Source organism: Garra rufa, chromosome 14 (assembly GCF_049309525.1).
Source record: "Garra rufa chromosome 14, GarRuf1.0, whole genome shotgun sequence".
NCBI lineage: Eukaryota > Metazoa > Chordata > Actinopteri > Cypriniformes > Cyprinidae > Garra > Garra rufa.
Window position 1 is genome coordinate 34,058,691 of NC_133374.1, and position 26,729 is coordinate 34,085,419.

Sequence of the window (26,729 nt, forward strand, 5' to 3'; positions counted from 1 at the left end):
AGCCCTGATGTGTGAAAGAGATGTGAGACTTCTAAGATCACATGAGAAATTGCTAATAAATGTATAATAAATACCCAGCTGGCCCAATGACAACTATGCACAAGAATGCCGTTTCTCAGAATACTAAGTTTAAGTGCTTTTAACAATAGTGAAATTTTCCAGGAAAAAGGTCCATTGTCTACTGTCAGTAGGGAAACAATGTATAAACTGCAACTCACACAGAAAAACAATCAGAAATTTAAGCACATTACAAAATCTTCATGTGCAAATCATCTGCCCTCACACAGAATCATCCATAGTCACCTGTCACCACTTACTGTCATAATGATGTAATGAGCAGAAAGAACACTTTTGTAATAATTTGAAGACTGGAACTAACTGTTAAATAAATAATGTAAATAATTTGTATATTTATTAATGTGTAGCTTTTTGAGGTGTTATTAGTTTTCATAGAAATTTTGCAAGGCAGATTATTCTGCAGGTACAAAATCTCATCATATCATCATCAATAAATCATATCACTTGACGTTTACTCTTTGCATTTTTCTACCACCTAGGAACCATAGCAACACCCTGGCAAACACAAACAGTGAGGGAAAAATAATTTGATCCCCTGCTGATTTTGTACATTTTCCCACTGACAAAGAAATGATCCGTCTATTATTTAATGGTAGTTTTATTTTAACAGTGAGAGACAGAATAACAAAAAAATAAATAAATAAATAAAAAAGCATTTAAAAAAAGTTATGAACTGATTTGCATTTTAATGAGTGAAACAAGTATTTGATCTCCTATCGATCAGTAAGATTTCTGGCTCACATGTGTCTTTTATACAGGTAACGAGCTGAGATTGGGATCACTCTCTTAAAGGGAGTGCTCCTAATCTCAGTTTGTTGCTCTTATAAAAGAAGCAATCAATTAATCAGATTCCAAACTCTCCACCATGGCCAAGACCAAAGAGCTGTTTAAGGATGTCAGGATGTCAGGGACAAGATTGTAGACCTACACAAGGCTGGAATGGGCTACAAGACCAAAAATTGTTATCATCGAGAAGGTGATAACAATTTGTGTAATTATTTGCAAATGAAGAAACACAAAATAACATAATAAATCACATAAATGACTCGAGAAGAAGCACATTAAGGTCCTGGAGTTGCCTAGACAGTCTCCAGACCTTAATCCCATAGAAGATCTGTGGAGGGAGCTGAAGGTTCAAGATGCCAAACGTCAGGCTTCAAGTCCAAAATAAATGTTTTACTCATTAAAATGCAAATCAAACTTTTTTGAAATGCGTTTTTCTGGATTATCTCTGATCATTTCTTTGTCCATCTCTATAAAACTTGTTAAAACTTGACAAGTTTCACGGTTCATGGGTCTGTGTGTTCATTTTGCTTCTCTGTCTGGTGTGTGTGCGTCCATTGCCTAGCAACCGCAGCTGGTGGTCTTGTCTCTCATTCATCTTATCGTTTTTCCTAATTCTTAATCTGCCTATTTGGATTACTCTGCACTCACGTTTGGATTACCCCACTGTTGGTTGGATTCCTGGCTGAGCGCGTTAAGAACGCTTTGAGAGCGCATTGAGCGCATTTTGTTGCTCGTTCTTGGCCAAGTGTTCCTTGTATATTTCTCTCCAACCTTCATTGTTTCCCACTGAGGAATCTAAAGTGGCTTTTGTTATAACGTTGCTTTCGGGACAGGCGGCTAGCTGGGGAACTGCTGTTTGGGAGCATAAGCTTCCTTGCTGTGCATCATTCCAGTCCTTTTTTAGAGGAGCTAAAAAAAGTGCTTCTTGCAGAGCTGCGTTAAGGTGATTGCACCGTAAGTGACTACTCTATTGAGTTTCGCACTTTGGCTGCGGAATGTGGTTGGAATTCTGAGGAACAATGGGACATTTTTTATATGGGCTTTCTGACTCTATCAAGGATGAAATCTAATCATTGGAGTTACCCACAGGTGTGAACAACCTCATAGACCTGGCTATTCGGGTGAATACCAGGTTGCAGAGGCGGGGCCAGCGGACATCTCGGGGGTTGACGGTCAGTCCACAGGGCCACTTTTCATCTATCCCTGGCTAAACTGTGCTTTCTCTTGCAGATTCTGATCCCATGCAGATGGGCAGGTCCCATCTTTCACAGCAGGAGAAGCAGAGACATTGAGAGAGGGGACTGTGCTTGTATTGTGGAGCTGCGCAGTGTCTGGTAAAAGCCAGTACCCACCAGTAGGTAGGAGGTTATTGACGGGTGGGATTACACTGACATATTCCCCGTTTTTAACAATCACAGAACCTGCAGATGAATGTTAATATATTTTTTGTACACATTGACATAAAAAAAAAACACTCAAGTTTCAAAATTCAGTCTGCTGTATGGATGTGCTATACTTATGTGTGTTTAAATACTGAACTGCTTCATCCTGACTATAATGTAAATGGTAAATACCTCCTGCTTCAACTGCTGGTACATTCTCCAAACTCAGCCTTGAGTCCTTGAGATTAGCATGTGTGGATATATGTCATATGTTCACTGAAATGCAAACACAGCTGCATGTATAGAACAGCACTGCAATAATACTTGATTGTGTCACAGCACAAACTGGTTAAAGGATTACCCAAAGAGACAATCTGAATAGACTAATTTATGTGCAATAACTGCATGTATTATTAGTGGGAAATCAATGTAGTTCTAAGCCAGATAAAAATTACATTTAAATCCAGAAGTCATTTTCATTAGGATAGACAGTAAACAAATGGTTTAGTAATGACATAAATGGAGTGTGGTAATGGCTACACAGGAGCTCAGTGAGTAGACTATTGCGAACCATAAAATAAATGTGTGGGTGGATGAGGTTCAGTGAAAAGGAAATTAGGGGTTAACTGAAGGACGCAGCGGCTAATTTCAGAATGATGTGAATTTATATATTTTTTAAGTTCGCTGTGGGGGTCCACTTTGATTTTTTTAAAGCACTGGAGTAAACATTTTTTATCAAATATTAATAATTTTTGTGGCATGCATATTTTCATCATGTACACATTTTAAGAGAAGGCAGCCGTTGATTTTGCATTATTCATTGGTTATTACATTAGTGTTGGTATGCTTTTTTAAATTGTGCTTAAATTTCACCCAAAGTGAAATCTCATACTGTGTTTAGTATCATATATTTTTTATCAAAGGGAAGGCATATCACTGATTTGGACTTATTGATTTTCATCTTTGCTTATTACATTAGTGTTGGAAACAATGGAAAACAGCTGGAACCTCTGTCCACAGGAAGAGCGGCAGTTGGAAGCCGACTATGTACTGAAAGGGCGCAAGCCTAGTGGTGTCTTGACAGAAAGAGTTTTGTTTTGTCGTTCAAACTCCTGGATCTTACACTCAGTCTGGCCATTTATCTGAGAACGGTATCCAGAGGACAAGCTAACAGTGACTCCCATAAGCCTGAAGATGGCCTTCCACATGTGAGAGATAAATCACGGGTCACAGTCTGACACAATGTCCTCTGGAAGACCTTAAGATGTTAGTTAACAGGCTTTCACACGTGTTTATTTCACACGTATACCGTGAAGAGTCAAATTGTAGTTCTCGTGTTGGCAATGTTCGGCTAAGTTCACGGAAGGTGAGTTGGCAAGGTCGTACGGCATAACCCTGTATTCATAGTGGCCAGATGGAGTGATGAATGCCACCTTCCACTCATCGCCTAAAAGACACCTGTCCAAAGAAGCAATCAATCAATCAGATTCCAAACTCTCCACCATGGCCAAGAGCAAAGAGTTTTCCAAGGATGTCAGGGACAAGATTGTAGACCTACACAAGGCTGGAATAGGCTACAAGACCATCGCCAAGCAGCTTGATGAGAAGGTGACAATTTCTTGGAAACAAAGAAACACAAATAAATGCCAGTCTCCCTCGGTCTAGGGCTCCATGCAAGATCTCACTTTGTGGAGTTTTAATGATCATGAGAACGGTGAGGAATCAACCCAGAACTACACGGGAGGATCTTGTCAATGATCTCAAAGCAGCTGGGACTGTAAGGAAACAATTGGTAACAAACTAGGTCCCCCTGCTCAAGAAAGCACATGTACATGCCCGTCTGAAGTTTGCCAATGAACATCTGAATGATTCAGAGGAGAACTGGGTAAAAGTGTTGTGGTCAGATGAGACCAAAATCAAGCTCTTCTTGGCATCAACTCGTGTTTGGAAGAGGAGGAATGCTACATTTTAACAGCGGGAGGGGGGCAAAAATGATATAGGCCTATAAATCTCAAACTAGTTGTTTTTAAATAAAGGAACACCTTTACAAGTTAAACTGCAATAACCAAAAACATGTCGAGACATGACATTTAAAACATTTAGGGAGGTATGTGAGATTTAAATGCAGACTATCCCACCAAGACAAAACAAGCTAAGAACCGTTTATTATATTTTTAATAGCTTTTGAAGCATTAGAAAATCACAACTTCACACTGGATATTTCAAGTCAAGTCAAGTTTATTTATACAGCGCTTTTTACAATACAAGTTGTGTCAAAGCAACCTTACAGTAAAAATAATAAGATAAAATGTCAATAAAAGTGCAAAAGTTCCATATTGCAGCAAAGTCAAATTGGAGAGGACTCATCTGGTTCCCATGGCCTTGTGCCGGTGGCTGTTTAGGGTAGGAGTTCTTTCTGATGATCTGTCCCTGGGGCTCATCTAGTTGACACGGTATCCGCTGACATTCGGCTGTAGGTGTTTATCCACCTCTTGGTACGGACTGGATCCGGGGGACTGCAGTGACCATCTGATCTGGGTACGGACTGGATCTGGTGGCTATGGTGACCTGGGAATAAGAAACAAACAGACTAATATTAATGTAGATGCAAGAGTTCCAAGTTGCCACAAAATCAGATTGGAGAGGACTCATCTGGTTTTCGCAGTCTTGCGTCGGTGGCCGTCTAGGTGATGGGGTCTTCACTGATGATCTGTCTCTGGGGCTCATCTAGTTGATGTGGTCTCTGCTGACATTCAGGGCTGTAAAGGATATCTCTGGGTGCTGATGGGTACAGACTGGATCCGGGGGACTGCAGTGAAACGTCTGATCTGGATACATGATCGGTGGCTACGGTGACCTCGGAATAAGAAGGAAAGATACTAGTATTAGCGTAGATGGCATTCTTCTTCTGATGCAACGAGTACATCAGGTGTTTTGGGAAGTGTCCCTGGTTCCGGTTGACCTAAATAATGCAGCCTAACAATCCTTTAACGGATTTGGATTGGAAAATGTATTAAGTGTAGGCCAGGTTAAAGAGATGGGTCTTTAATCTAGATTTAAACTGACAGATTGTGTCTGCCTCCTGAACAGTGTTAGGTAAATTGTTCCAGAGTTTGGGCGCTAAATGTGAAAAGGACCTGCCGCCCGCAGTTGATTTTGATATTCTAGGTACTATCAAATTGCCGGAGTTTTGAGAACGCAGCGGACGTGAAGGACTATAATATGATAAGAGCTCGCTCAAGTACTTAGGAGCTAAACCATTCAGGGCTTTATAAGTAATTAGCAAGATTTTAAAGTCTATACGATGTTTAATAGGGAGCCAGTGCAGTGTTGACAGAACCGGGCTAATATGGTCATACTTTCTGGTTCTAGTAAGAACTCTAGCTGCTGCATTTTGGACCAGCTGGAGTTTGTTTATTAAGCGTGCAGAACAGCCACCCAATAAAGCATTACAATAATCTAATCTTGAGGTCATGAACGCATGGATTAACGTTTCTGCATTTGACATCGAGAGCATAGGTCGTAATTTAGATATATTTTTTAGATGAAAAAATGCGGTTTTGCAAATGCTAGAAATGTGGCTTTCGAAGGAGAGATTGCTATCGAATAGGACGCCTAGGTTCCTAACTGATGATGACGAATTTACAGAGCAGCCATCTAGTATTAGACTGTGTTTTAGGTTATTACTTGTAGAGGTTTTAGGTCCAATAATTAACACCTCTGTTTTTTCAGAATTTAGCAGTAAGAAATTTCTCGCCATCCAATTTTTTATTTCAACTATGCATTCTGTTAGTTTTCCAAATTGGTATGTTTCACCGGGCCGCGAAGAAATATAGAGCTGCGTATCATCAGCGTAACAATGAAAGCTAACACCATGTTTCCTGATGATATCTCCCAAGGGTAACATATAAAGTGTAAAAAGTAATGGCCCTAATACTGAGCCTTGAGGTACTCAGTAGCGTGAAAAATTAAACAAATATTATTATAAATTATACAAAGAAAGCAAGCAAAGGACATTAAAGCGGCCCATGACTTCAGTCTAATTTGAGTTATTTACTTCAAGTTCAACTTCAGCAGAATACGGCAGGGTTTTGTTTTCAGCTTAGTCTGCACCACTAAAGCCTGTTTTAGGCTTTTTTAGGCGTCTCTATCTTTCTTATGATTTTAGCGCCAGTTGGTTCTCCTGCCCATCATTTACTGCAATAGTTTTAAGGGTGTGATTTTTTTTCTTTTTTTTTTTACTCAGTATCTAATGTGTTTTAAAATGTAGTGAAGTACAATACTTCAACAAAAATATATTTAAGTAAAAGTAAAATGCTGGGATCCTGGGATGCTGGTTGAAGCTGGTCCTTAGCTGGTATATGCTGGTCTTTTGCTGGTTTATGCTGGTCCTTGAACAACACATGACCATGCAAGGACCAGCATAAACCAGCTAAAACCAGCACCCAGCATCAAAACCTACCTCAATTACAGTAATGCGAGTAAATTTAATTAGTTAGTTTCCACCTCTAGGTCCAGGTTGTGCTTGGTTGATTCATATGTAAACGAAGTGGTAAATAAAGGCAAAGTGTGATTTGAATGACTTTATTAAGCAACCAAGTGTTGAAAATTTTAAAAACTGTCAAAAGGATGATTTTTCATTATTGCTCAGCATTCTGAGATATTTGTTTCTAGAACATTACTTAAAAAGAATGTAAAAACTTGTTTGCTGGCTGGTCTTTTTGAAAAAGGGGTGTTATACTTACAATTATACTGAATTATATCTAAATTCCTCAGTATATCCAGTAGCTCAGAAAAAAAATAATGATGTAACAGAAAATCTTTTCTAGCACTTTAGATAAGGGTGCTCCTTTATGCTTAAAGGTCCCATATTGTCAAAATCGAAATTTCCTGGCTTTTTTCATGATAACTGAGGTCTAGGGGCTATGTAACTACCATATGAGTTTCAAAGCAGTCAATCCACAGTAAACTGCACACAGCCTGCTTAAAGTAGCTGTTCATTTTCACCAGCCGCTGTGACTTCCGTAACGATGTGATGTCCGATCTACTCAGTCACCGTCTTCAGTCACCCCCCCGAACACCAACCACTGTCCCACCCTCCTTTTGTCAAACCCAGACAATATCGTGTCCATAACATTGCTAATCAACAACAACACGGAAACTAATCTAGAAAACCCTGTTCAGTCGATAGATGTCGAAACTACATCATTGCACAGGCTTCAGAACAACGTGAATATAAGAGACCACTGGCACGTCAACTTCAGCCTCTTTCACACAGCGATTCCGGTAAATACATCAAAAAATAATGTGTCCCACGATTTGTTCCGGAATTGTTTAATTTGGTTCATTCACAGTTGTTTTCCGTAATCTGTGCGTGCTTTACACACAACCCATAAAGACATGTGACGTTTGGATGTGAGATGTAATGCGACGCATACTTTTCACTAAACTGAAACTAACCTGAACAAACTGTGCTTCAGTGCTCATAGTGAGGAGCTGGCTCTGCCCGATCGCCTCTTCGTTCCACTTTGCACGTATTTTTTTGTCGTGAAGAGTCGCAGGGTAACGTCCATCATCACTACAACACTGCCTTTATGGTTCTGGCTTTTGTTCACACAGCGCTCGTTCCCATAATTTTCCAGAATCAGCGCGCATTGTGAAAGGGGCTTTACTAAAGCAACAGTTATGTAGCTTACTGCATTCGGTGTTTGAAAAAGAAAAAACATTAATGATCATTCTGAAATATCCTGTTGAGTATCAGCAGGCTAGGCTCTCTCTATGGCTCTGGGTTTGGCTACAACGATACATGACCGTAGTTACCTGTGATTGGCCTGGCTGTGCGTCACTTCGCCTGTGCAAAACAACAGGCCAATCAGAAGAGAGGCACATGAATATTAATTACATGGGCCAAAATCGACCTGTTTTTGACAGAGCTCCTAAAAAAGGAGCTGTAAAAATATATTGAGATGGATTTTGGCACTTATACCGCAAATATATATTCTTAAGGACATCAACAACTAAAATAAACCTCCAGATATGTGTACAATATGGGACCTTTAAGAAAGATTATGGAAAACAGTCAGGAAAACAGTAACGAGCACACGCGGGCCCTAAAGAGAGCAGCCCGAAAAATAGAGTGCAGCTGGAGGAAAACAAAACTAGAGGTTTTTCGTACCGCCTGGCGTTAATGTACCCTTTCCTATAGAAAAGCATTAAAAACTGCTAGATCTGATTACCTTTAGTCTCTTTTAGAAGAAAACAAACATAATCCTGGGTATTTATTTAATACAGTAGCTAAATAAACTAAAAATAAAGCACCAACAGGCGTTGACTTTTCCTAACAGCACAGAAGTAATGACTTTATGAACTACTTTACTTCCAAGATACCATTAGAGATAAAATTGTAACCATGCAGCCGTCAGCTACAGTATCGCATCAAATTCCACTCATTCTCTACTATAGGAGAGGAAGAACTGTATATTTGTATATTTCATCTAAGCTACCAAAAGAGGTGCTTCCAGAAGTCATAGATCCTCTTCTGAATATTATTAATTCGTCATTGACATTAGGATATGTCCCCAAAACCTTCAAACTGGCTGTTATCAAGTCTCTCATTAAAAAACCAAAACTAGACCAAATTAATTAATTATAGACCGATTTCAGATCTCCCTTTTCTGTCAAAGATACTAGAAAAGTTAATATCCTCACAATTATGCTTCTTCTTATAGAAAAAATTATATGTGAAGATGTCCAGTCAGGATTTATACCATATCATAGTACTGAGACTGCTCTCATTAGAGTTACAAATGACCTGCTCTTATCATCCAATCGTGGTTGTATCTCTCTATTAGTGCTATTGGATCTTAGTGCTGCGTTTGACACTATTGACCAGAATTTTTTTTTGAATAGACTTAAAAATTATGTTGGCATTAGTGGAAGTGCATTGGCATGTGTTACGTTATGTGTTTTTATGTTATTGTATTCTGTATTTGTTATGTTTTTTCTTATTCATTCTTGTTTTGTGTTAGATCGCCGCTGATTTGCCAGTTGTGGCACCGCCTATCAGCGGTTATTGGACGTCAATCGGCGGTCCTTTTAAAACGCCTCTTCCGCTTATCCAGGGGGAGTCGGTGTGACTTCGGACCGGTCGCGCTGTTCCAGACTCCGTCAGCCGCCAGACCAAAGATCATTGTTCATCCTTTACTTATGTTCCAATTATGTGGTCTTTGTAGGAGAGACCTGCCCTTTTGTTTGAATTTGTTCTTTATGTTTTTGTAAGTGTAGTTAGGTAAGGTTTTTGTAATTTATTTTTCTTATCTTCTTTTGAAGGTTATTTAGTGTGATTTATTTTTAGTTTGATTTTGTTTGTTGTTTTGGGCCTTGGGTCTCTCTGAAGTCCATAAGAACCACTAAATTAAATGTTTTTTCTCATCTTTTAAATAAATCAAATAATCAATTAATGTTGTTTTCGTGTGTTTGGTCTGACGGCTTGATGAGAGTCTGTTTTTATTGCGTCTTACCCCTAGCGGACGTAATTCAAATCATTAGTAGTTCAAGTAGTAGTTCAAAGTTCATCGTAGTTCAAATCATACTTATCTGATCGCCATTAATTCATAGCAATGAATGAAGAGGTATTATATCGATCACAAGTACAGTATGGAGTAGTACTAGGGCCATTACTTTTCACGCTTTACATGTTACCCTTGGGAGATATCATCAGGAAACATGGTGTTAGCTTTCACTGTTATGCTGATGATACTCAACTCTTTCGCAGCCCGGTGAGACATACCAATTTGAAAAACTGAATGGAGTGCGTAGATGGTATAAAAAACTGGATGATGAGTAATTTCTTACTGCTAAATTCTGAAAAAAACCGAGTTGTTAATTATTGGACCTAAAACTTCTGCATGTAAAAACCTAAAACACTGTCTAATACTAAATGGCTGCTCTGTCAATTTTTCATCACCAGTTAGGAATCTAGGTGTGCTATTTGATAGCAATCTTTCCTTCGAAGGCCACATTTCTAGTATTTGCAAAAACACATTTTTCCATCTCAAAAATATTTCGAAATTACGACCTATGCTCTCAATGTCAAATGCAGAAATGTTAATTCATGGGTTCATGACCTTAAGGATATATTATTGTAATGCTTTATTGGGTGGTTGTTCTACACACTTAATAAACAAACTCTAGCTGGTCTAAAATGCAGCAGCTGTTCTTACAAGAACCAGAAAGTATCACCATATTAGCCCGGTTCTGTCAACACTGCACAGGCTCCCTATTAAACATTGTATATTTTAAAATCTTCCTAATAACTTATAAAGCCCTAAGTGGTTTATCTTCTCAGTACGTAAGTAAGCTCTTGTCAGATTATAGTCCCTCATGTTAGTTACATTATCAAAACTTCAACTGCGGGCGCCCAAACTCTGGAACAATCTACCTAACACTGTTCGGGAGGCAGACGCACTCGTTCAGTTTAAATCTAGATTAAAAACCCATCTCTTTAACCTGGAACTGGGAACACTTCTCATAACACCTGATGTATTTTTTGCATCATAAGAAGAATGGCATCTATGCTAATATTAGTCTGTTTCATTCTAATTCCAAGGTCATCGTAGCCACCAGATTCATTCTGTATCCAGATTAGATGGTCGCTGCAGTCCCCCATATCCAGTCCGTACCCGGCCTAGCTGGTGGATCTTATAAAGTTACATATTTGAACTGAACTATTATTTACTGTTGTCCTTTTACATTATTGACACACTATTGTCCTATTTAATATTGTAAAGTTGCTTTGACACAACCTGTGTTGTTAAAAGTGCTATATAAATAAAGGTGACTTGACTGTGTTACATGTCTCCCTCTGTTTCTCCCAATGGACTTTATGTTATTGGTTTCTCCCTATGCCCATGTTTGGTTTTCCTCCTCGTTAGTTTAATCTGATACACCTGTCTTCGTAATTACCCTCCTATTTAAGTCTTAAGTTCTTCCCTGTTTCTTTTCTGCTATTATTTACTTGTGTTTGGATTTCACCTGCTCCTGGTTTTCATGTATTTGTTATCGTGGATTATATTAATAGACTATTCTTGGATAATCCTGCCTCGTGCTCTTCCCTTCAGCCTCAAACCGTAACAGAATAGCAGACCCTTATATTGAGTATTTCTAGGCAGTGTTTTTTCTTTCTTTTGTTTCCTTTTTTTCCCCTCCCCTCTCCTGGAATGGACCTGCCTGCAGTTCAACTCTTGTGCCTGGAGCAACAGGACCGTTCGCTGGAGGACCACACTAGGGACTTTTTAGATCTGGCGTGTCTTACACACTTCCCGGATCGCTCGCTCAGTGTTTTCTATCACACCAGCCGAGCGAGCCGTCTCCTTCGTCTCCGCTGGTTCCATCCAACCCTCCTGAGTCTCTGCTGGTTCCGTCCAGCCCTCCTGAGTCCCTGCTGGTTCCGTTCAGTCCTCCTGAGTCTCCGCTGGTTCTGTCCAGCTCTCCTGTGTCTCCGAAGCTACACCTTGTCCACCTTGGCTCCTGGCTCCCTCGTCTCCTCCGTGGTCCATCATCCCACCAGCTCCACCGGGCTCCCTCGTCCCTCCGGCCTTGTCACTCTGTCCCTCTGGCTCTGTCAGGCTCCTCCTTCCCTCCGGCTCCGCCTTTGTCCTCTGTCGCACCAGCTCCGCTGCGGTTCTCTGGATCCCCATCTTCACCTCGATCGCTTGAGCCGTCAGCTCCGCCTTGGCCCTCTGGATCCTCTGTGTCACCCTGGCTCTCCGTCTGCTCTGCTCCACCTGGGTCTCTTCCAGTAGCTCCATCTCCATGGTCGTCCCCAGGGTGTCGTCTGCCATTCCTCCACCATGGCTCTTCCCTCCTTCGACTCCGCCCTGGGGCCTCGTCCTGGCTGGTCTCTGGAGCTCCTCCCTTGCTCCTCCCTCCTTCTACTTCACCCTGGCCTTATGGACTTTACCCCTTTTCTATTGCCTGCCCTTCGCCTGCCCCACGCCTGCCTCTTGAACCCCCATCCTCCCTCCTCTGTTGTACTCTTTTTAGGCGCGAGGACGCGCCTTTCCGGGAGGGGGGCAATATGTTACATGTTTCCCTCTGTTTTTCCCCATTGACTTTATGTTATTGTTTTCTCCCTATGCCCATGTTTGGTTTTCCTCCTTGTTAGTTTAATCTGGTACACCTGTCTTTGTAATTACCCAGCTAGTATTTAAGTCTTGAGTTCTTCCCTGTTTCTTTGTCTGCTATTATTTACATTACTTGTGTTTGGATTTCCCCTGCTTCTGGTTTTCGTGTATTTGTTATCGTGGATTATATTAAAAGACTGTCCTTGGATAATCCCGCCTCGTGCTCTTCCATTCTGCCTCAAACTGTAACAGACTGATTGAGAAGTTAAAAAAACTGTGTTTCAGAACGTACCGCTCTCTATTTGAAGGAACAAAAAGTGACTACTGTACAACAGTCAGTCTCTGGGAGTGGTTTTGCTTAAAAGTGCCATAGAATGCATTGAAACAATATTTTAAATTGTACTCTGACATCTACATAGAAGGTATATGGCATAGAAAAGAGCAAAAATTCTCCAGAAACGGTTTTACAGGTCCATTGTCCCTAGAATGAAATGCTCTGTTATTGCCTTATTTGGAAGCTTCTTGAATATTAATGAGGGGCTCTGCTCTGATTGGCTGTCTCACAGAGCTGCTCGCTCTCACACAGCTGTAAGGAAACACATGGAGGAAATGTATATTTAATTACAGCCGCTTTATTTATTTAACTCTAGCCGCTTTTAATATACAGTTTGTTGAATCTGCCGTTTTGAATGCGCCGACATTTTACTCTCTCTACTGTGATCGCATGTGCTCTGTGTAACGTTATACTGCAGCGAAGTATAGACTAACTACACAAGTTTTGATGCTTTAGTGATGCTCAGGATCTGCAAATCATTCACCATCATCAGTGCAGTCATCTCTCCTTACTCTGTTTATGTGGTAAGTGAAATCTTATGTACTGCAATGTAACAGGCTAGCGCTAGCATTAAGCTAACCATGTCCCTTCAGTAGCTCGCCTTATTTTACTGATGTACTGAAGTTACTGATGATAGGGCTATGCAAATATTGGGGGCGTAACTATTAACGATCGCGACTATTGCGTAATAGTCTGTGTTATGTTGGAATTGACTTATTTTTCGGTGGTCTTTTGCAAACACTAGATTTATATAAGGAGGAGGAAACGATGGTATTTGAGACTCATGGTATGTCATGTCCATGTACTGAACTGTTATTATTCAACTACAGTATGCCAAGGTAAAAACAGTTTTCCATTCTATGGCACCTTTAAAACCATCTCTTCACCTTGCACTGTTCTGGTTGATCATGCTGAGGTTTCTCTGATGGGTAAGGTTAACAATCAATATTGTGAAGATATTGCGTGACACAGGGGGATCGCAAGTCCTTTGTTCTAGCAGATGTGTTACCTTTCTGGCTTAACTTTGACTTGGTGTCAGGATGCTTTGATGTGACAGTTCGTTCTTTATTTCCTATAAAAGGCATTGAGTTTATTATGGGAAATTATATCGCCGGTGGTAAGGTTATGCAAGTGTTACATGTTACTGATACAACACAGGTGGAGATGTACCCTGACCAACTCGCACAGAAATTTCCTATTGTGTTTTCTGTTGCAGTGTCAACAAGAGCACAGGTAAACAGCCCGTCAGCAGGATGAGGTCGATCTGAGTGATACTGTGTTAAGTGATGTTGAAAAGGGAAAGCTTCCTAGTGAACAAATTAATGCATCTAACTTAGACCTTGAAACTTTTGTTGCACCAGAAATGGTTGCATTTTTGCCCGTATCGTGTAAGTAACACATTGAGGCTCAAAATAATGATTGCATGCTAGAGAAGTGTTGTGCCAGTGCAAGTGTTGTGATGTTACACTCAGGTAAGCATCAGTTTTATTGAGACAATGACATAATGCGTAAATAGAATGCACGTTCGTTGATTGAAGAAGATAACGATTGGGATACTGTAAATTAGGCCCTTCCTAACAGAGCATGCTACACAACTCCTCGTCCAGGCCCTGGTCATTTCCAGGCTGGACTACTGCAATGCTCTTTTAGCTGGTCTTCCAGCATGTACAATCAAGCCTCTACAAATGATTCAGAATGCAGCAGCACGACTGGTCTTCAATGAGCCCAAAAAGGCCCATGTCACACCTCTCTTCATATCACTGCACTGGCTACCGGTTACAGCACGCATCAAATTCAAGACACTGATGCTGGCATATAGGACAGCCACCGGATCATCACCTGCCTACCTCCATTCACTACTACACATCTACACTCCTTCCTCTAGTGAAAGACGCCTCATTGTACCACCACAGAGAGGTATTAAATCACTGTCCAGAACATTCTCGTTCAATGTCCCTGCCTGGTGGAATGATCTTCCCACCCCTATCCGGAATGCAGACTCCTTAACAGCTTTCAAACGACTGCTGAAAACCCATCTTTTTCGACACTATGTGACTCAATAAAAAAAAATTCTCCTCTCTTCTTGATCGTCCCTTCTAGCCTGTTTTTCCTCTCTTTCTTGATCTTCTCCTTCTAGCCTGCACTCTTCTAACAATGCCTGATATATGGTATTTTTGAGCACTTCCTATGTTGATCTGCCTCCTTAGGATGAATCACTTGTTGTATTCCCAATTGTAAGTCGCTTTGGATAAAAGCGTCGGCTAAATGAATAAATGTAAATGTAAATGTAATCAAATTGTTGTTCCTTCTAAATTTATCTTGGCTGTGGCGCATGATCATCCCTGGGCGGGACATCTCGGTGTGACTAATGCCACGTTCCAGACAACCCGTAACCCGTGTTTTTCCGACCTTCTACCAGTGAAACTGCACTGGAACGGCAGTCAAATCCGTGACTTCCCACTCGTGAACTCGTACTAGATCGATGTACTCCCAGTTACGAGTTCTGACGTAACATAGCCCGCAAACAACAAAGTCAGCCCTAATGGGTGCAGTGTTTATACAAGTGGCACACGGTGGAAAAATAGAGCTTAGGACAATATAACGTTGCAATAAAATTAATAATAAAATAAAAATAATAATAATTCATAAATGTGCCCAGGTAGTTTGGCGTGACTAGCCTGGAACGCTACAAAGTCGTGAGTCATGGTTTGAAGTGGTGATTTACTAGTCTAAAAACCTGCCTGGAACGCAGCATTAGACATATGTCTTATTTGTAGTTATTTCCATGCACCTATGGGCTACAAAAATGCTCTAACAAATGCAACAAATGTCCCAGTTTTTGCTGATGCGTTATATACATTTATTATGCATTATAAAAATGGAAATACAAAACAAAAGGTTTTGTTTTTGTGTAATGTCTTATATTGTTTGGTAATCAGGTGTCCTTTTGGAAACTCCAAGTGTCCTTTTTGGAAAGATTTAGACATTTAAATTGGGGGAAAAACCTTGCAGGAAATACAGTATTGTGATAATTATCCTCAAACTTAAAATATTTCTTTTAAATTCAAATGTTTTTCAAACCTTACTTTTTTTTCTTGTTTCTTGAAAGTATGTCATACAAAAATGGTAGTCACGTTTAATTCCTTTTACTACACTGATTATTCTTGTTGAAACTGCCCAGTGTCTGCTGTCAAAAAAGCCCAGGATTATGCCTCTTCAGAGTCTGGACCAACAGGTTTAAGGACTGCAGCCATTTAATTTTATGTCATTTTAGGTGTGTGGGGGCGCTGGTTAGGAGGATAATTCAGTGCCAAAATGCAAATACTTGATTTGAAGTATGCAGATATAGGAAGCATGCTATAAAATACTGTAGGGGAGCACGGACTGCTCATATTAAACTTTACTATATACTTTTCCTGCCATCTAGTGGCTAAACGTGGGCACAGTCATAACAGAACCTTTGAATACCTTCAAAGGGCGCTTTGCGCTTCAGAAATCGAATCATCCATTGAGCCGCAATAAAACATAAGGACAAAAGAAAAAATCAGTACAGTATAAATCGTATGCGTTGAAATATATCAGTAACAAGTATTGTTAATTAACATTGGAAAATAAATTCTCTGAAAAAGATTTTTTGTAATCTTATAAGTAATCATAGACATCTGTAATTGGCAAATTCTGACCAGCGCTGAGAAAAGAAGCCGGAATCACGTGACTGTAATGAAATTGAAAACTTGATGGTCATTAAAATTGAAAATGAAATGGCCAGTTACACAATGCTCAGTGATCTTTATTAATACAAAATCAATAACTTATTATTATTATTATTTTCTTTATTGAACAATGTCAAAACATTCAATACAAGTCAATTCCAACAAATGCAAAGGAAATTTCAAAAGCTAAGGGGGATAAACAATATCATAGGAAGGATGTACAGGCTTGCACAATTCGCCTAGCTGTTTGTTTCTTTGAGGTCAATATGGACTCAATATAATTCTTCACTTAATTTTTAAATGCAATAAAACATGGATTTTTACCTGAAAAGTTACATTTATGAATGTAAAATGTGTATTAAAATAAAGAAATTAATTTTTAAAAAACCGCGTGGGTCCGTCTGTCTCTAAAATTTTCGATAATTCCTAAAAGAACATCTTTCCACTGTAAAGTAATATTTTCGTCAACATTGTCAGCAGTTCGCCAAAAAAAAAAAAAAAAAAAAAAGACACATTAAATAAAAAAATTTAAAAAATAAGTTGGAAGTGAGTGCGATCCACGGTACACGGGTCAAAGGCGTCATTACTACGTCATGTCACAATACGGAAGAATAAGGAAGTGATATCATCGCGCCTGTACCTGAAACCATCTATGCATGAAACAAGCTAATGGTGATATACTGTACTTGGGCGGCCACTGTCCTGTCTCAAATACATCCTTAATCTAGTTTTGCAATAGTTAAAACTATTGAGAAAATACAGAAATATATGTTGCCTGTCAGTTGTCTGGTTTCCATATAAAGCTGGAACAGGTGAATAACATATGTTTGTTAGGTTTTGTAGTTGTACGTTAAGAAAGAAAAGGGTAAAAACAGATTTAAGCATTTATTCTGTGTCTGAAGTTGCTATTATGGATCAGTATTCATTAGTGAAAGTCATTGGCATTGGATCTTTCGGTCGAGCTCTTTTGGTTCAACCAATAAACGAAGAGCAGAATTATGTTGTGAAGGAAATACGACTGCCAAAGGTAATGAAAGCTCTGAATTAAAGAAATTATTGAGTATACTTGTTAAAATGCATGAAAGAGTTTCTGTGCTGATTTATAGATTGATTTTGGGATAAGAAACAGCAGAAGAGAAGCTGTGCTTCTTTCCAGAATGAAGCATCCAAACATTGTGGCGTTCAAAGACTCATTTGAAGGTTTGTCAGGGTTTTATATACTGTAAAAATTACTCAAATGCCATTAAAAAAATAATTGGACCCTCTCTTTTCAGCTGATGGTCATCTGTACATTGTGATGGAGTTCTGCAGTGGTGGAGATCTTCTGCAAAGGATACAACAGCAAAAAAATGTTTTGTTCGCTGAGGACGTGGTATGACAAAGATGATGGTCCTGTCCTAATTTTTCATTATTATACTCCATTATACTTGAATGTTGTGTAGCATAAAGCACAAGAATGTGTCTGGTTATATTTAATCAAAATGTTTTGGTTCTCTGATGCATGACCTGGCCATACTTATGGGGAAAAAAAACTACTTGGTACTACCATAGTACAAAAATATGGTGTAATTATGGCACCGTTGTTAACATACATTTCCCTCCAAAAGTATTGGAACAGTGAGGCCAATTTCTTTAATGTTTGCTGTAGACTGAAAACATTTGGGTTTAATATCAAAAGATGAATGACACAAGAGCTTTTTTTCCAGGTATTTACATCTGGATCTGATACACAACTTAGAAGATAGTACCTTTTGTTTAAACCCACCCATTGCTCATGTAACCAAAGGTATTGGAACATGTGACTGACAGGTGTGTTTTGTAGCCCTGGTGTGTCCTAACACGTTGATTATTTCAACAGTAAATAGCACTGAATGTCTGCGCTCAGTTTCAAATTTGGGTTTTGCCTGCATTTGTATTTAGACGTGTTACCAACATGAAAACCATAGAGCTGTTTATAGGTGAAAAAAAAGCGATTGTTAAACTGAGAGAAGATGAAAAATCAATCAGAGCCATTGAACAAACTTTGGTCATAGCTAGTACAACCATTTGGAATATCCTGAAGAAGACAGAAACCACTGGTGTACTAAGTAACAGACCTCAAATGGGTAGACCAAGGAAATCATCAGCAGTTGACAACAGAAACATTGTAAGAGCTGTAAAGAAAGACTCTAAAACAACTGTTAGTGACATCAGTAACAACCTCCAGAGGGCAGGAGTAAAGGTATCAAAATCTACTGTTCACAGAGGAATTCATGAACAGAAGTACATAGGCTACACTATAGATGATGCAAACCACTCATTATCAAGAAGAATAGGAAGGGCAGGCAGGAATTTGCCAGAAAGTACAGAGACTGATGCGACAAAGGTTAACCTTCAACCAAAGTGATGGAAAGGCTAAACTTAGGTGAAAAAAATGATCTGCTCATGATCCCAAACATACAAGGTCATCTGCGCAATATCATGGCTTGGGCTTGCATGGCTTCCTCTGGGATAAACTCATTAATCTTCATTCATGATGTAACACATGATGGCATCATGGCAGCAGCAAAATAAACTCTACAAAATGAAGTCTACAGAAACATTTTGTCTGCCAATTTACAGAAAGATGCAACCGAACGAGTTGGGAGGTCCTTCATCATGCAGCTAAACCATAGTGCCAAAACAACAAGGAGTTCATCAGGGGCAAGAAGTGGAAGGTTTTGAACTGGCCAATGTAATTTACCTGCTAAAGAAGAGACTTAAGGGAGTAACTCCCCAAAACAACCAACAACTAAAAGCCTGAAAAAAGCATCACAATTAAAGAATGCAAAAGTTTGGTGATGTCAATGGGTCACAGGCTTGATGCACTGATTGCAAGCAAAGGATTTGCAACTAAATATTAAGTCTTATTTACTTTAATCTAGTTTAAGTCAATCTGTTCCAATACTTTTGTTCACATGAGCAATGGGTGGGTTCTAAGTTGTGTATCAGATCCAGATGTAAATACCAGGAAATAAAAGCTGAAATGTTGATCTCTTGTCTCACATGAATATTCATATTGTTTTTAGTCTACAGCAAAAATAAAGGAATTGTCCTCACTTTTGGAGGGGAGTGTACCTTTTTTTTTTGCAACGAGTACTAACATAAACTTGATAGTAAATTTGGTTAATCAGAAATAAGAAAGTACTGCATTTGGTAATTTTTATGCAGTTTTGCAGTTTATACACTATTGTCATCTTTTTGTTGTAGATCCTGAAGTGGTTTGCACAGATGTGTCTAGGTACCAAACACATTCATGACAAGAGAGTACTTCACAGGGATTTAAAATCAAAGGTACTTGCTACTGTGTCTGTTGACTTTTTCCTCTTATTTTAAAAGATGTAGTTATCATTTATTTTGTGTTGGGGGGGGGGGGGTAGTATGTACTTTTTGTACTTTTGCCTATGTACTTTTGTTCATGAATTGTGCATTTTTCAGCACAACTATTCTACTTTACAAAGGCAAAACGCAGAGCTGTAACTATACCAACCACATCAATAGTAATATTTCAGTAGGAAATTTGGATTATCTGATAATTTATTTATTAGATAAAAAGATGAGAGAAAAAAACTATAAGGAATCAATAATGTGATGTTTCTTCAGTCATTGTATAGATTTATTATCTTATTAAAAATACATTAAATAGTTTGAATACAACTCTTCTATAAAAGCATGTTTTTAATTTCCGATTTTTATTGTTTAATTTTTTAGGGTAAAAATTGTTTAATTAATTTTTTTAAAGGAGTCATCGGATATAAAAACTCACTTTTACATTTTTGAACATTTTAAACATAAATGTATATTGGCAGTGTGTGTACACACTTGTGCACCTAACTTTAAAAACATTACGGGTACAGACAAAATATCAGGAGTACATTCTAAATCTTTCTATCTTCATTAAAAGTATATTATCTTTTATGTCAGCTTTTTCAAAAATTATTTTTAAAGCTTTTTAAAATTTCTAATTAAAACAACAGAATAAGAACAAGTAGGATAAGAAAACGTTACCAATCAAATTAAATCAGTATTAAAGGTCCCATATTGTACACATTTCTGGAGGTTTATTTTAGTTGTTGATGTTCTTAAGAATATATATTTGCGGTATAAGTGCCAAAATCCATCTCAATATATTTTTACAGCTCCTTTTTTAGGAGCTCTGTCAAAAACAGGTCGATTTTGGCCCATGTAATTAATATTCATGAGCCTCTCTTCTGATTGGCCTGTTGTTTTCTGAGTGACGCACAGCCAGGCCAATCACAGGTAACTACGGTCATGTATCGTTGTAGCCAAACCCAGAGCCATAGAGAGAGCCTAGCCTGCTGATACTCAACAGGATATTTCAGAATGATCATTAATGTTTTTTCTTTTTCAAACACCGAATGCAGTAAGCTACATAACTGTTGCTTTAGTAAAGCCCCTTTCACAATGCGCGCTGATTCTGGAAAATTATGGGAACGAGCGCTGTGTGAACAAAAGCCAGAACCATAAAGGCAGTGTTGTAGTGATGATGGACGTTACCCTGCGACTCTTCACGACAAAAAAATACGTGCAAAGTGGAACGAAGAGGCGATCGGGCAGAGCCAGCTCCTCACTATCAGCACTGAAGCACAGTTTGTTCAGGTTAGTTTCAGTTTAGTGAAAAGTATGCGTCGCATTACATCTCACATCCAAACGTCACGTCTTTATGGGTTGTGTGTAAAGCACGCACAGATTCCGGAAAACAACTGTGAATGAACCAAATTAAACAATTCCGGAACAAATCGTGGGACACATTATCCGTGTATTTACCGGAATCGCTGTGTGAAAGAGGCTGAAGTTGACGTGCCAGTGGTCTCTTATATTCACGTTGTTCTGAAGCCTGTGCAATGATGTAGTTTCGACATCTATCGACTGAACAGGGTTTTCTAGATTAGTTTCCGTGTTGTTGTTGCTTAGCAATGTTATGGACACAATATTGTCTGGGTTTGACAAAAGGAGGGTGGGACAGTGGTTGGTGTTCGGGGTGGTGACTGAAGGCGGTGACTGAGTAGATCGGATGTCACAATGTTACGGAAGTCACAGCGGCTGGTGAAAATGAACAGCTACTTTAAGCAGGCTGTGTGCAGTTTACTGTGGATTGACTGCTTTGAAACTCATATGGTAGTTACATAGCCCCTAGACCTCAGTTATCATGAAAAAAGCCAGGAAATTTCGATTTTGACAATATGGGACCTTTAACTAAATTTATTTGTACTACAGAGGTGGCACAGAAGAACACAAAAGTGGCTTGTAGGTGTATTTTTATGTTTAATGAAGCTCAGAGGTGGCATGAGTGCAATCAAATTCATAAATTCATGTTGAGATTAATGTTTTAAATATAACATTTTGAATACAGAAATATTTTTAAATAAAAATAAATGCTTTAAAAATGAAAATCTGCCAGCAGATCATATCATTCATTTGATTGCAAGTGACTGTCTTTATGAATGGGAAATTGATTCATTTCACTAGATTCGTTTTAAAAACCAACGCTGTGTTTAAATGGAAATGCGCAGCCTCTCAGGTGTGACTTGTTTCAGACTAATTTTGACGAGGAAATAGAGCACAATCAGGCAATAGTGTTCTAGTCAGACAATGTAAGTCACTTAATATTAACTTCCTGTTTATTTAACAGTTGTATTAAATCAATATCTCATTTGCAAACTCCAAAAAAAAATTATTAAAAGCTGTCACTCATCTTAGTTCATCGCAATCTCACAAAGTTCCTTTATAATCAACATAGCTTTCTATACTGCACAATGAATCTCTTATTTACACTCTCTCTACACTTTGTTTATGAAAGGATTCATGAGATATGTCTGTGGTATAGTACTCATCGTTGCAAAAACACGTAGAAACCTTTGTTCCCCTTAGCGCAAACACAAATATGCTGATCTGGTCAGTCGCACATGGTGCTCCTAAATATTTTTTCATAGTCACATGCAGTAGTGCAGTCACAAATGCGAGTTAAATGGTCACAATATAGAGCCCTGCTTTGTCAAATCAAGCCATTTTCAGCTTCTTGGCTGTGTGACGTCACACTGACCAAGACCGCTCCCACGATAGCTGATTGACACGCCATTGTGTTGACTCCAGAGCAGGGGAAGACAAGAATGTCTGCGACTGAGGTGTTTTGTTATTGGATGTAATAATGAACAAAGTCATCATTTACTCCCGACAACCGCTGAAGACGCAGAGAATTAACATTACTTTAGTTTTTTGAAGGAAATGCGCATGACGATCTACCTGAATGTGTCTATGTTTATGCAAATCATTCATGATCTTGAATGATCATAAGCTTCACCTACAGAAGAAGTGAGTATAAGGGTATTTATATAGTCTTTTTAGAGTCTTTGCAAATTGTCTTTTCTAATAATGTGCTAGTTAGCAAGTTTTGCGGCTAAATGTTGTTAAAGTTTACAGTCTGCTCATCATATCAGCTTGTGGAAAATGGGCATCCGATGACCCCTTTAAGTTAAAAATTTCAGCATGATACAGCTGTTTGCTCTCAAAATGTATAGTTACCATGTTTGGCCTTGGTTAGGCTAGTGTTATCAGGTCAACACACTATTTGCTGTCAGAAAATGGTACAAAGTTATTACTCAAGTAGAAGGTTGTCACTCAAGTAAAAGCACTACCTTGGAACCTCTTGTAAATTAATGGTAATGGAAGATTTTATTTCATGCATAAAAATCTATACTAATTTCCTTCTCATTTTTATTGCAGAATATTTTCTTGACAGACGGTGGAACTGTGAAGGTGGGGGATTTTGGTTCGGCTTGTTCTTTAAACAGGTATTCAATAATTTTGTTTGAATTTGTTGTCATTTAATTTTGATGGGTCTCACTTTATATTAGGTGGCCTTAACTGTACTTACATTTAACTTAATTATTTGATACAGTGCACTTATGGTGTACATACATGTTTTTACATTGTACTTATATTTAAAAAAAAAATACCTGCATGTTATTACATCTGTAATTAATTTCTCTAATATAATTACACTGTTGTCCTATCCCTTACACCTTAACCTATCCTTAAACCTACCCATACCACCAAACCTGTCCCTAACCTTACCGGTATTCCACCTCAATAGCAGCAAAAGTGTTTTGCAATGCTTTGTCTGATGTTAGTACATAGTAGTTAAGACCACTTAATATGAAGTGGGACTTTTTGATGTTTACATTTGAGAATTTTTTATGTTTTTCTACAAGTGCAAAAGCATACGCTCAGACCTATGTTGGTACACCATATTACGTGTCTCCAGAAATATGGGACAACAAACCTTACAATAATAAAAGGTACAATTTTTCTGATATTACAGTAATTTCCTCAGTTTGATACCTGCTTTACATTTCAGATTACATGTGTACTAATATACATGTATATTACAGTGACATCTGGTCTCTTGGCTGTGTCTTGTATGAACTTTGCACACTCCAACATCCGGTATTTTTCTTTTAACATCCTCAAATTGTAAAGTAACAATGGCTTTTACATCAAATACTATAAAATGTTATAGTAACTGTAACTGCTGTTACTGTGTGTTTTGGATGTTAAGGACACCTGTCCTAAAATTTTCCTGTCTTCTTTTACTGTCATCCTTTCCTTCATTAGTTTCAGACTCGTAGCTGGAAAAATCTGATCTTAAAGGTGTGTCGTGGGGCGTATGCACCTATACCCAGTCACTTCTCATATGAGCTGCACTACCTCATCAAGCACATGTTCAAGACTAACCCTAAAGACAGACCCTCAGTACACACAATTCTCAGCTCTCACCATGTGTCTCGACTGCTGCATAAACACCAGATGCCAGAGGTACATTAGCTCATTCTTCATTGAAATTATTTTTAAAACTTGACCAAGCACATCAGTATTTGCGTCAGGAATGCAGAAGGAAATCGATCATGAAATCAGAATTGTTTTGATGTATCTATTTTTTTTTTTTTTTACATTAAATCATCATTTTACTAAAACTCTTCAACTAATTTTTGAAATGCCTTAAGAAACTTACCTGCAAAGCTACAGTACTGTTAAAAGTTTTAGGCACTTGTGTAAAAATGCTGTAAAATGAGAATGCAGTCAAAAATAATGGCATTAATACATTTTCTTTATCAATTAACTTCTATTAACTAAATTAAATCAACATTTGGTGTGACCATCCTTTGTGTTTAAAGCAGCTTTTGTCCTAGGTGCACTTCGCATAGTTTTTCAGGTAGCTTTGCAGGTCTCTTGAAGCATCTTGGAGATGTTGCTACAGTTCTAATAATTTTGGCCACTACTGTATATAATAAAATCAATAAAATAAAACTTTATTAAAAGAATACAATTCTTGAAAATAAAACATTATTATTTTGGCACATAGTATTTATTATTAAAAAAAATTTTTTTTTATTACTTTTATAATTATTAAGAAAAAACAATACTACACTGCTAAGTAATGTTTAATAAAAAAAATCAAAGTCATGTCATTGATTCTTGAGACATGGGACAACACATGACCAGCAACTGTAACTGCTATTAGATTTAATTAAATTAAAATAATTAAACTGTAAATGTTATGATGAAAATATTTTCAATTGTAAATGTTATGAGGGATTAATAATATAATTTATTTAACACAATTTTCCCATTCAATTTAATTTTATCAAATCTATATAAAATTAATATATCAGGGGCAACTGTCACTCTTAACGGACCCCCTTGCCACATTATACCTCTGCAGAGTGCAATGTCAGACAGGCTCTAGTAAGTTTTATAGTTTTATAATATTTGAAATCCTAATGTTAATATTTCCTATGTCACAACCATGATATATCAACACCAGTTTCCAGTTTCTGAGAAAATTTTTAAAAATGCTTAGATCATTTTATTCCCCTGAAGCAGGTTCTATTGGCATCTAGCTTCAGCAGAGAAAAAAATGGTGACTACATGAACTCCATTTGTTTTGTGAAAGAAATTCCAAATTTGTTAACACTGTCAGATGTCACCTTCAAAAAATTTTCTGTCTCATGGCGGTGACAGGCCAATGACGGAGTTGGCATTCAATGTGAAGTCATATTTTTATGGTTTTCAAGTCATTTTTAATTATATTAAATATAAAATAGTGTTTCATTTTTCTAATAATGTATAATTGCTAAATATGTGACCTGACAGCATATATTGCTTTTGTGGATTGATAGTGTAGGAGCCATTTGGCAATTGTTTATCGTTCCACAAGGTGGTGCTCTGTAAATGGGTTTTATAAGTGGGAACGAATATTCAGGTAGCAGGTGTTGCTAGACGGAGGGAGCACATACAGTTTTGACCACACGCATTTACTCACGCTTTAACGTGACGGTTTGTTTTTTGGTGTGTAAGTCACAATATGTGGCCGTGTTGATGTATACGAACAGTAATTTGTTTGATGGTACGTGAAACTTGTGAGCTACTGGAGTTTGCAACTACAATACATTTGAACATCAATGAAAAACAAGTAAGACTTCATTGCATTTACACGTCACCTTATCAAAGAAAAGGTGCGTCATCTGGGAATAGGCTTAGCCTCTACATCTAAGTCAAAACTTTAGCTTCGTGTTGCTGACTTGCAAGGAGCTACGCCAAACAGAGGAAGATTCAAGCTGGTCGTGTCTGAATGGAAGTCACAAGGATATCGGCATACTGAGTCTGCTATGGCGTATTTGTTTTACGCTTTGGAAATTACTCAACGCGTATTCGGATTACTACGCCATTCATCATCACAGCGCGACGTGAGTTCTATGCTGAGGGTCTACATATTCGCTGGATTTACGGCGCCCAACGCAAGGTATGTGTAGCGCCATTCAATTTGTGTGTACACAAATCGCTGGGCAAAATCCAATGCATTGGTGACATAAGGGGCGGGTAATTAACGTCATATTTTTCTGTGAACTCTGCTTACTGCCTTGCGAGCTCATTGTGAACATGTGAAGTGGGCTATGGAGACGATTGAAACGATGGACAGGCTTGCCAAGCCATTCGATAAAGCGAACACTATTGAACATAATAATGATGCGCAAACCTGTAAAGAGAAATGTGTTGTTAAATTAACTGCTAAAGCATTCGCTGAAAAATTGGAATGTTTGCCAAAAGAAAGGAAAACTAAGCTGAATAAGGCAGCCAGTCTAAGAAATGTGTTGAATGACTTGATTGAAAAGGGAAGTGCTGTACAAGTTTAATGTGTATTTGATGATCTTGTTAAGGTATGTGATGAATCAAAATGTGTTCATGAATCTCTGATGAGTATGTTACCTGATAC

General features: G+C 38.3%; 1 protein-coding gene across 2 annotated transcripts in view; it reads left to right on the forward strand.

Annotated features, from left to right (window-relative positions):
- The first annotated feature begins 17,041 nt into the window (after positions 1–17,041).
- nek3 (NIMA related kinase 3) overlaps positions 17,042–26,729 on the forward strand; it is a 50,844-nt gene continuing 41,156 nt past the window's right edge. Inside the window, exons 1-8 of one of the 2 annotated variants that reach the window (XM_073817874.1) lie at positions 17,042–17,444; positions 17,524–17,617; positions 17,692–17,789; positions 19,646–19,729; positions 23,180–23,247; positions 23,668–23,754; positions 23,848–23,902; positions 24,071–24,271. In XM_073817874.1, the coding sequence (XP_073673975.1) occupies positions 17,241–17,444; positions 17,524–17,617; positions 17,692–17,789; positions 19,646–19,729; positions 23,180–23,247; positions 23,668–23,754; positions 23,848–23,902; positions 24,071–24,271 (891 nt within the window). In that variant the 5' untranslated portion in view covers positions 17,042–17,240. The other variant, XM_073817875.1, reaches the window with a different exon arrangement.